At 37.0% G+C, this 12,351-nt stretch overlaps 1 protein-coding gene across 2 annotated transcripts in view; it reads left to right on the top strand.

Annotated features, from left to right (window-relative positions):
• Nucleotides 1–160: 160 nt before the first annotated feature.
• The window catches only part of KCNMB4 (potassium calcium-activated channel subfamily M regulatory beta subunit 4), a 120,635-nt gene continuing 108,444 nt past the window's right edge, over nt 161–12,351 (top strand). For both annotated transcript variants that reach the window (XM_001362953.4, XM_056800731.1), the window contains exon 1: nt 161–630. In XM_001362953.4, coding sequence (XP_001362990.1) covers nt 295–630 — 336 coding nt within the window. In that variant the 5' untranslated portion in view covers nt 161–294. The remainder of the gene's footprint in view (nt 631–12,351) is intronic.

The following is a 12,351-nucleotide window of genomic DNA, read 5'->3' on the forward strand; positions in this document are numbered from 1 at the left end:
CTGCGCGGCCGCCTCCAGCTCCTCTAGTCTGGCCTCGGAGCGGTGCGGAGCGCAGGGGGCTCCCACGCGGGGGCTCGGCTGGCCGGGCTCGCTCCCCTGCGGGCGGCGGGCGCTCCCGCTGGCAGGAGCCCGGCTAGCTCCCTTTGTTCTTTCTCTTCCCCCTCACCTCCCACTCCCCTCCTGTCTCGTGGTGGCGGCTCCTCCCGCCGGAGGCTGTCGGGCTGCTCTGGAGAAGGGGAGGGGGGAGGGGAGGGGGAGGAGGAAGGCGCTCGGGCTCCCGGGGCGTCGGGGGCGATGGCGAAGATCAGGGTGGCTTACGAGTACACGGAAGCGGAGGACAAAAGCATCCGGCTAGGGTTGTTCCTCATCATCTCGGGCATCGTGTCGCTCTTCATCTTCGGTTTCTGCTGGCTCAGTCCCGCCCTGCAGGACCTGCAAGCTAAGGCGGCCAACTGCACGGTTCTGTCGGTGCAGCAAATAGCCGAGGTGTTCGAGTGCACCTTCACCTGTGGCGCCGACTGCCGCGGCACCTCGCAGTACCCCTGCGTCCAGGTCTATGTCAACAACTCCGAGTCCCACTCCCGGGCGCTGCTGCACCGCGACGAGCACCAGCTGTTAACCAACCCCAAGGTAGGCATGGCCCCCCGGGAGCGGGAGGGCCACCTGGATGCCTGCGGCCGAGGGCGGGGGCCAGCCCAGGCCCAGCGTGCCTTAGGTGTATGGATGGGAGGGGAGGCGATGGCCCCAGAAGCAGTGAGTCTGTAGACTCGGCTCTTGCTGCAGAAGGATGAGGGCTGAAGCTACTGCCGCGACTCGCGGGCTTTCTGCCCAGAGCTTTGCGAGCTCCCGGGATTCCGAGAACTGCACCTCACACCGGCCTCCCTCCCCCTCGACCCGTTGGCAGTCCAGCTCCTGGAAGAGGCAGCGGCGGCTCGCGGCTCGCGGCCGAGAAACCAGCGCTTCGCCTCAAAGTTAACTTTTCTTTCGTCCTGGTTGAAACCCGGTAGTCGAAGCCGCCGCTATGCACTTCCCCGCCTCTTAGCAGCTCCACTGTCCGCGGACCAGGCGCAGCGCTGGCCGGGGACTGACGGACATTGGGGCTCTCGGGAGCTATCCGGAGTACGGGTGGGCAAAGAGGCCCCGATTCCTGGTCTGGTAAGCCTGAGAGAGTCCGGCAACCCGCCGGTGGGGGCTGCTCTAGTAGGGGCGGGATGCAATTTTTTTTTTAATTTTAAAATATTTTATTTTATTTTAAAGAATTATTAAATAAAAGAATTTTTAAAAATTCTTTAAAATACTAGAAAAAGTCAAACGAAATCTACTGAACTTACTTTCCCTAGAAACTTTAACCGCTTAATTGAAAAATCAATCAATAAACTCATATTTGGTGCCTACTCTGCCTCATACTGTACTAGAATATAAAGAATGAAACAGTTTAGGGATATTTCTTTAAAATGCAAATCTAGGCCTTTTCCACTGCTGCTTTAATGAAAAATCAATAAATCAACAAGCATTTATTAAGTGCCTACTATGCTAGTCGATTAAAAAAAAAATCCTTAATCTCTTAAGAGCTTGAATTCAAATAGAGGATTTGGGACTTGCGGTCTGAGAAGTGCTAGAGGATCTGTTTATAAAATGCAGGGTCCTTAGTTTGGGAACTAATGGGGCTTTGTAGTTCTCCTGGAACTACCAGAAAGAGTTTTCTCCTTTTCTATCTTTTCTTTCTTCTGCCATACACAATAAAGGAAAGGATGGATGTTGCCAAAAGTACTCAAGATTTTTTCTAAGTCATCGTGATGCCTAACTCCATGATTAAAGGAAAGATGATTCAGAGAGGATACAACCTTCCAAAAAAAATTAAAAAAAAAATTCACCCATTAGTATGAAAAGCAAAATTAAGGTCTATCAATTTAATCTACTGGTTTAAAGTTTTTTGGTCTGCATTTAAGGGAGTGTTCCACTTGTTTTGGCATTTCGATTAGTTATCTTTCATTATTGAGGAGAATTTTGAGAGGTGGTTTCATTGAGTATTAAAAACTGAACAGTACTTTATGTGTACTAAGGGAATCTTTACCTGTGAAAGCCCTGTATTAGACTTTATATACCTGGTTTGAAATGTAACCTAGGAATCTTTTCTCCTAAATGATCTCGAAGAAAACAAAGCTGTTTTCACCGCTTTTAGAAATGTAGATTTCAGAAACAAAGCAAAATTCTTGGAGAGGTTAGAGGAAATATAATATTTTAACTTGCTGAGAGGCACTGATGACTGGAAGTATTGCACATTTACCTACTTCATTCTTCATTGTGCAAAAATGCTTTTCAAAGTATTCGAAGCATCATTTTTAGGAGTGAACCAAGATCCCCTCCAAAGTACCAGAAGAGTAATAGTATTTGGAAAGTATATTGAAGGTTACTATTTATGTTCTAAATAATTTTTGAATCTTAAGCTTATAGAATTTCAGAGTTAGAAGAACATCTGTTCCATACTTTCACTTAAAAAATAGAAACATATTTAGGGAAGCTCTGTTATCTTTAGGAGATAATTTCTCATACAGTAACCAAGGCAGTAAACTATTGCTAATAACTTAAGACAGAATAATTACAAATTATTAAGTCCTATAAAATACCTTGGACAAAGACTTCATCAGAATTTCAAGACAAGTTTTGAAAAATCTGGCAGAAAAAAATTGGAAGCATTAGTAGATAGGTTTAAAATTACTTGGAAGCAAATACTTTATGTAATACTTAGATTTGATTTCATCTGCCAAGAGTCTGTTTCCTTACAGTGCCAATTCTGATGCTGGCAAGATAGATTTTGAAGGAGTACCTGAACAAAATAACGTTTTAAAAGAAGCTTTATTAGAATATAGGAGATAAAAAGGTCTTGGGGGGGAAAAATGTGTGTGTGTGTATGTGTATATATATATATGCTATATTTGCAGTGTGTATTCATATCTTTGTGTATATATATAAACATAAACACCTATATCCACACATTTGGAAAAATAAAAGAAATTCAGTTCAAGTTTGATGGAGATCGTCTTAGTCAAAGGCAGCATTAGTGGAACTTTATCCAAATTATTAGCAATTTGCAATATTAATAGAATAGAACTTTATGCTCAAGTAGTAGTCTTTCCATTTCAGATTAGTATGAGCCACTATTGATAGAAAAGTAGATGAGTAAATGTACTGGGGCAGTGCCATGTACAGAAGCAGGACATTTAGGTAAGAATTGCCTTTTTTTTTTTAAATTCCTGACCTGTTATATCACTGGTGTTAGGGGGCTCCTGATAAGGAAATTCCACTCCTCTACTAATTTGGGTCAGCTAGTGCCCTGCCACTTAAATTCATTACAGGTCTCTTCTCTAAGACACTAAGAGGTTAAATTACTTGCCCAGAAAAAAATCATATAAAATAATATTCCCAATTTGCCCTTGCCACCAAGAAGTTCCTCTTTCCTAAATTTATCCTTCCCTAATCTACTTCTTGAATTTTCCCCTAATGACCTCTATAAGTCCCTAAGCCACCCCCCCATTCCTTTTCCAGAATGCATAAGAAGCATCCCTACCTCCAAAAACTGGGGAGACCTCCTAGTAATTCATGATTCCTTTTTTCATTATCAATCCCCACCAGAATCAAAATTGAATAAACCATCACTCAAAAAAATTAGGCCAAGTATTTAAAAGATTTTTTTTTCTCCTTCATTTTCTCCCCAAACCCAGACTCCACAAATCACTTTATTCATTACAACAAAAGTTAGGAAAAACTGGAAGAGTTTACAAAGAACATATAACCACTAAAATCATGTATTACTAAAAACACTGATGTTTCTGAGTCATCTAACTTTTAAAGGAGGTTTAGTTAAAGCATCTTTTTTGATTCATGTTCTTACTGATTTTATGGACAAGGAAATTAACAGATGTCATTCCTTTATCAATTGCAGTGTTGGTTAACCCTTTTATTACTTATAGACAAATTACCTTTTTTGTAAGCTTCCCCTTTGCCATCTTTGTGATAACATTCTTCTGAATTACCTTCCTGGGCTGTTGAACAAGTCTGTACTTAAGGGGATATAAATGCATTTTGACATCAGTTTTTTTTTTTAACCATAATTGAGAAATTAAATGGGGGGGGGGATTAAAGCATTTGAAAGTTAAAGAGAACTGATTTCTGGGTTTTTTCCTAAATGTTTTAACTTATTTATACCACTGCTTCCTTCTATTAACACAGATAATTGAGAGTTCAGTCAAATATATTTGAATGAAAACAAATATGTAAAGTACTCTTCCTCACTATAGACCACCTGCAGATAAGTGGTGCAGTGGCTAGAGCTTGGGGACTTGGAGGTCTGAGTTCCTTTTGCCTCTCAAGCTTAGTTGTATGACCCATGGCAAAGTCATTTGGCCTCTCTGTGCCTCGGTTTCTTAATCTGTAAAATAAGGGTATTTATAACAGCTACATCATAGGATCACTGTAAAGATAAAATAAGTTAACTTAAGTGAAATGCTTTGCAAATTTTAAAATGCTATATGAATGCTACTTGTTATTAAAGATTTAGAAGAATTGGGGAGAAGAGTGAGGTACTAAAGATACTGTGAATGAGAGAAAATAAAGTAAGGGGAGGGTAAAACAGGTAAAAAGGACTAAAAATGACTCTGGGCAATTTAGATTTAAGTTTTGGATAGCCAAAGTTAAGAGGTCTCCAAGAGCTGTCATTTATAATTCACCAAGTTTCCAAAACTTTCTTCCCTTCTCTATCACTTACTCTGATGGATTGTTTAGTTCTATTTTGTTCTACAACAAATAACTGCCTCTGGAGCTCACAGGTCCTGAATTTAGCTTCATTAGGCCCAGGGGTGAGCCTAAGATCTCTCTAACTTGTGCTTTTTAAATGCTTTTTTTGAATGGTGGTGGCTCCCAAAACAGTAGTATTGAGGCCAAAATTTCTTGTCTCTAATAGCTTTTCAAATCTTATTTTTTTAAATTGAGTATGTTAAATAATTCTTTGTCTTAAATATTAAAAACTTTTGCTGAATTTTTACAAGAAACCTTGAATCTGCCAAAAAGATCTACCTTCATGTTTGTCTGTATAAGTTTTTGAAATAAATATATAACTTTGTCTCATTTTTCTTTAACTTCTATCCTTAGGTAGAATGTATACAAGTCACTATCACTTGAAAGTCCCCTGAAAAATAGGGGGCTTTTTGAAAGAATAATGATACTAAATTCTATTTCTTTGGTAATTGATCTAGTGATTGCTTAGATATAAGCTAATTATGTTATGAACCATAAAGTACATTGATTTGAATTACTGTGTGTTATTGTTATTATTAAATGAATCTTAGACTCTTAAAACATAGTTCCATAACTAATGATTAAATGAATGAAATTAACCACTGATTTTCCATGTATATACACCTTGTCTGTAGTTTTATTTGAAGAATATTTATATTTCCACTGTTGTTATCAAGTTTTATGCAGATTTTAATATTTTCATGTGTAATGACATAGATTTTATTTACTTAGAATGTATAATTAATAAGTGAACAATTAAGGTTTTGCTTACTTAAGTAGTTTTACAAACTTTATAGTTTTTTTGTAGAATTTTATTTTCAATTGAGCTAGATAAATTGTATATTAATCATCTGGTTAAATTCTACTTACTCAAAAGTACAGTCATGAACAGAATAGTTATAAATATTATAAATATGCTAAGCCACTTCTTATTCTCTACTTGGGTTATCTGTAGGTCATATGCCAATCCTACTAAATCAATTGATGAAAAAGATTTTCTTTGAGTTTTCATAATTTGTATTTGGCAGAAATGAACATATATATAACCTTATTTAAACTCATTTAATAGCAATATTCTTAATTGCAGACAATTTTCTACATAAAATAATTTCCTTTTGTGAATAGTATTTCTGAAAATAATTGAATTTAAATAATTTACTTTGTTTTATTACTTGCTCAAATAGCAAGGTCTGACAAGTGTAAAAATATCAGATAGCAATTGTACTTTCTATGACATTATTCCTATTGATGTAGCAAAAATGGACTAGGGAACCTGGATCCAGGGCTTGATCTTATTTTGCTAGTTATTTCCGATCTAACAATATTATAGTAAAGCAATTTATATTACCATAGGACTATCAACAAAGAAAATTAGTATAGGGGCTTATTCACTTAACTTCTAGAAAATAAAAGATTAATCATTGATTATTCCAAATATAATCAGTTTAATTGTTCTTTTATATGCCATCAACATATATTATTTACCAAAGCAGTTATGAACTGTATTTGAAAACCACCCAAGAACTAATAGAAATTAATAGTTACTCCGTAAAATCTTCAGTTCTTATACAGTCTTTATATCTCATGCAGTGCCAGCACAGTACCTTACATACATGGGGTCATCAATAAATATTTGTTGAATGAATGAATATTGATACTATTGACACTAATAGAAACTATATTTCCCTTAGTCTACCTCATTTTTATTTGATAGAAACCTAGAATAAAACTTTTGAAGTTATCCTTGAATATGTAGGAAGTCGTAGATTAGAACTTGAAAGGACTTACAGTTGAAAAAGTGATGGTAAGAAAGGAAAACAGATTTATTCAGGGATACAGTTTGTAAGAGAGCTGAGATTCAAACCCAGATTCTCGGTCTGAATCCAGCATCTTTGCCATGGTGTCATGCTGCCAAAGAGTTAGAATATCTCTCCCATACATCATTCCTTTTGTGTTCTCATTGAATTATTTCAGTGGTCTATTAAGTATGTTGTTTTGGAAACCTCAAAGTATCTTAGAAATAAGAATCGTTTATGGCATTATAGCTCTTCATATGTTTATAGATTTAGAGCTGGAGTGCAAGCTACCTTTGGAAATTTTATATTCTTCAAAATCTGGTTCCTTTCTAGCCTTGTATATTTCTCCCCACCCCCACCCTCTAACTTTCCAATCTATCCATATTGGCCCACTTGCTATTTTCACACAGGATGCTCCATTTCCCATTTCTGTCTTTCTTCTGGCTTGTTCTCCATGCGAAGTATGTACTTTCCCTCATCTGCATCTCTTGGAATCTCTGGTTTCCTTCACAACTCAGCTTAAAGCACTACCTTCCACATGAAGCCAGATCCCTCCCAGCTGCTAGTATCTCTATCCCCAAACTACTTTATATTCATTTTCATATATTTTATATAATTATAAAGGTATATATTGTTTCCTTTGTTAGAATGTAAGTTCTTTTGAGACTAGAGCCTTTCACTTTTTTGTCTTTATGTCCCTAGTACTGATCACAATACCTGACATGTTAGATGTATTAAAAAATAGTCATTAATTGCCTGATTTTCTTTGAGGATCACTCACTATCCCTCAGAAATAACATCCTCCTTGAGTTCCTATAGCACTTATTCTCTCTACCACTTATTTTGTACTTAATCTGTGCAATTTTATGCTCTTTTAAAAAATATAATCCCCGCCTTAACTAAGTGTCTGGATTACAGAGACGATGTCTACTATCACAAAATTGTGATATTAGAAGGAAACTTAGCAAATCTCTATTCTAGATTAGCCCCATCTTTTCATAGAGGAGAAAACACACCTGGAGATAAGAAATGGCTTGTTGGAGGCCATTCCAGCCCTTTTTTTCTAGATCCAGTGCATATTTCATGATTGTGTATCTCTTTGTGATGATAATATTTTGACCTAACTTATGTGCCCTTGTTGATTCTGTGTTCTTCGACTGGTCACAAATTTTTGGTGCCTCATTTTTTTTTTGTATTTAAAGATTGAAGGGGCTGTACTTAATGATCTCAAGGTATTCCCCTAGCACTAAAATTCTATGATTCTATGATAAAAGATACAGGTTTGAACTTCATTTTGAATTCATCAAATAGCAGGGTATTGATGTAGGTCAGTGATGGACAATCTTTTGGAACTTTTTAGGGACCCTGTGCCTATGCCCCATCTCCCTACATTGGGGGAGTGGGGGCCTGGCTCTAGCTGGGTTGTGTGAGGGTGGGGGCATCCACATTCTGTGGCCACAGAGACCTAGGTTTCTGCATCCGGGGACAGACAGAGTGAGGGGGCTTATGCCCAAGCCCAGTGGGAACGCCCAGGCATGGAGGTGGCACAGAGACCTGGTGCCCCATTCCCTGTGTTGGGAGGGGTGGGATGGGGCTGGGTGCCCACAGAGAGGTCTCCTTGTGCCATTTTTGGCACATATGCCATAGATTCACCATCCTGGATGTAGGTTTTTCCTTCTTTCTATTCAAGCAAAAATGACTAATGCATTTTCTTCTCATTATGAAAACTAATTTGCTTTGAATTAACCCACAATTAAAGATTAAACCCTTAAAGTGATCAATGTGAGTAGCATTTGAAATTGTTGGAAGGGAATCTGAGCAAACTATTGTATTATTAGTGAGACTAGTTAGTGAGGCAACAGTGAGCTTCCATAAACTCAAGTTAGTAATATTCAAGTTAATTATATTTCTTCAACTCTTTGAACTAATTAAAAACTAATCATTTTCTGAGAAGTAGGTACACACACTTTGAAAGAATTAAAATTGCATGTTCCAATAAAGGGCCACAGAGAGGCACATATTAGGAGGGGGTGGTTACAATACCAATGAGGATTGCACACGTCATAAGGAATTTCATCAAAGAAACAGCTAATTAGAGATTAAGTGGCTAATCATGTAATAAGGGCACAGGATAACAACACTTGTTCCACTGCATCCCCAGAGAAGGGCCAGAGAAAGTCTCTTGGCACATTAGATGGATAGAGTGGATGGTTTCTTGGAGAAGACTGACAAATTACATGGAATGAGTCTGCAGAAATAAATGGTAATCTGTACCATTAAAGAGAGTTAACACACTGATAACATCATAGATCACAGCCCTGAGGCATGAAAAAATTAAGGGTTTGAGCTTAATTATGTTTCAAATGGCTTCCTTTGGTCACTTAGGCCTATAACAACTACCATGTAATCACTTTGGGAAGACACATAATTAATATTCAAACAAAGGAGGAAATTGAGAAATAGAAAATGAATAGCATCAATATATGCCATTTAAAAGTTTTAGGGATTGAAATTCCAGCCAATAGAAAAGTATATTTTCAGAAAAACACCAATACTAGGCTATCACTTATAGGGACATGTTGATAAGACAGTGATAATAAAAAAAAAACAACTTTTATCATAGTATTATTTAACATTAGCTTATTTATATCTTAAAAATAGAATTATATTTCATATTCAGATGTCATAGAACATGTCAGAGTTCATGTTACATCAACATAACCTTCAGGAAGCCAGGTTTACCTTTGTACTACAACATAGCATCAGGTTAAGACTTGTTGAAATTTCATCATTACACCATATTTGCCTTTTTTAAAAAATGCTACTATGTATGGTTTATATAGTCCCAAGAATGAGAAGCTTAGCTTCAGTCAATAAAGGTTTAAGTGTCTATAATCACTTGTAGGACCAATAGATGGAAATCCTACTTGAGGAAGTAAACCATATCAACCTTTACATTCTATTACTGAAATCTAAAGACAGAAGGAAGTTGAAGCTAAGGAGAAGGTGACTCACAGATTTTCCTTGGAGAGGAGTTGGTTTTATTGTGCATCCAGAAATAGCAAGAAATATTTCATGGGACACTTGGGCATTTCATCATAAACATTTGCCAAAAGACCTCCATGAAAATAACTAGCTGATAAGCCACAAGAACAATTTCAGAAAATGGAGAGATTCTATGAAGAACTGTATAAAACCCTAAAATTTAAATTAACATATACTTTGGCACTTGGAAGCTTCAATGTAAAGATCTGAATGGGGAGAGTTACAAAAAATATATTTGACAATGTCATTAGTCCATCTCACACCTACCAAATTGGCAGATAGACCAGTTAAGGAAGGTGATAAATGATGGAGGAGATGTGGCAAAACTGGGACACTAATGCATTGTTGGTGAACTTGTAAAATGATCCAATTCTTTTTTTTTAAAACCTTTACCTTCCATCTTATTGGCTCCAAGGCAGAAGAGTGGTATGGGCTAGGCAATGTGATTTGCCCAGGGTCACACAGCTGGGAAGTGTCTGAGACCAGATTTGAACCTCGGACCTCCTGTCTCTAGGCCTGGCTCTCAATCCACTGAGCTACCCAGCTGTCCCCTCCAATTATTCTTAATGGCAATTTGAAACTATGCCCAAAGGGCTATAAAATTGCATACCTTTTGATCCTTTAATAACACTACTGGGTCTGGGTACCAAAAAGATCATAAGAAAGAGGAAAGGTATTATTTGTACAGAAATGCAATAGCTCTTTTTGTGGTGGCAAAGAAATGGAAAGTAAGGGGATGTCCATTAATTGAGGAATAGCTGAACGAATGTGGTATATGTGGTACTGGAATACATTGTGCTAGAAGAAATTATAAGCAGGATGATTTCAGGAAAAGCTGAAAGGATCTTCATGAACTGCTGCAGAGTGAAATAGGCAGAACTGGGAGAACATTGTATTTAGTAACTGCAATCTCGTATGATGATTAACTGTGAAAAACTTAGCCACTCTTAGCAAAACAGTGATCTGGGACAATTCTGAAGGACTTATGACAAAGAATATTATCCACCTCTAGAAAAAAAACTGTTCGAGTCAGAATGCAAATCAAAGCATAATATTTTTCATTTTAGTTTATTTACCTTTTTGTGTGTGTGTGGGAGGGATCTCAATGTTATGAGTGTGCTCTTACAACAGTATGTCTTGCCTGATAATACATATATAATCCATATCAAATTGCTTACCATCTTTGAGAGTAGGGAGGGAAAGGAAGGAGGGAGACAATTTGGATCTTAAAATTTCATAAAGCATATGCTGAAATGTTGTTATTTATGATTGGGAAAATAAATCTTTGAATTAAAAAAGAACAAAAGTTTATTTTAAAAAAAAATGTGGTTGGGAAGCAATAAATGAGAGAGACCAAGTCTTTTAGATCATATGGAAACCTCATGTCTATATATCATGAATCCTTTAAAAAGAGTAAAGTTGCATTAGATATGATAAGCACTAAGTAACATCACAAAATTGGAACTGATTGTATTTTAACTGACAAGAAATGACTGGTTACCAATGTATGAGATTTTTCATCTTTTTTTTTTTCTGAATCTATTCTCTGTGTATAGTCAGGCTACTAAGAGTGATGAGAGCCTGAACTAAGGTGGCAACTTTGTGAGTAACGAGAAGAGGACAGATTCAAGGTAGAAATGGCAAGGTTTTTCAGTTCATTGGGTAAAGGGATGGAGGATTGAATTAAATGATAGTAAGATAAAGATAAAGAGTTTCAGAAGTAGAAAACTGTGGAATTCAGCATATTAACAATAGAGTTGAAATTGGAAAGGGAGAATAATGACAGCAGAAGAGAAATAATGGACTGAGAAAATACAGATCGATAGAGCATTTGGAGATTATGATGAAAATTAAGAATATGTTTAGGTGGAGTAAGGCACAGGAATAGATGAAATAAGAGATTATGATGAGTCAGTCAATAAGCATTAAATCTCTACTAGATGACAAGGGCATGCTCAGCACAAAGAAAGACAAAAGATAGTCCCTGCCCTCAAGGAGCTTCCAATCTAAGCATCATTGGATTTGGGGATCATTGAAGTAGAATCCTCATGGGTGGTGGTAAGATCTAGCATGTGATCATCTTTGCCTGTGGTAAGGAATATTCTACTAAGGGCATAAGAAAGTAAGTTGAAGAAGAGGAAAGTTGGGATATTGGAAGGAGAATGAAAGTATAAAAAAATAAATTGGTAAAAACAAAGACAATGAGCAAAATTGTAAACTCCATGAGAAAGGTGGGAGAATGATTTGGAGACCAGTAGACAGCAACCACTATGTCCAGAATTAGGCAATAAATGTTGATAGAATGGATTTCAGAGGGGAAGCATGCATTCCAAAACATGATAGATTCAAATTTCTAAAAAATGAACATGTAAACACATCACTCAACCCTTCTGCCTCAAATGACAGCTATATCTTGCCTAATAAAACTCCTTATAAGTTTACCTTATGTTATCCAAGTGTACTTACTTAATAGAATAATGGGATTTCAAAGTATTTAAAGATTTATTTAGAATTGAAAGTTACATACTTAAAAAATGATATTTTTTTAAAAGGTGATTTCCTTAGATTTTAGCCAGTTAGGCTATTGTGAAGATGTATTTTGCAGATGTACTCCCAAGATACTAATGTGATTAGAAATTAGGAAATATGGCTATTGCCAAATGAAAAATAAGAAAGGTTAGATGAAGAGTGTAAAAGTTTCTCCTGAGAAAATCCT

Source organism: Monodelphis domestica, chromosome 5 (genome assembly GCF_027887165.1).
Source record: "Monodelphis domestica isolate mMonDom1 chromosome 5, mMonDom1.pri, whole genome shotgun sequence".
NCBI classification, from domain to species: Eukaryota; Metazoa; Chordata; class Mammalia; order Didelphimorphia; family Didelphidae; genus Monodelphis; species Monodelphis domestica.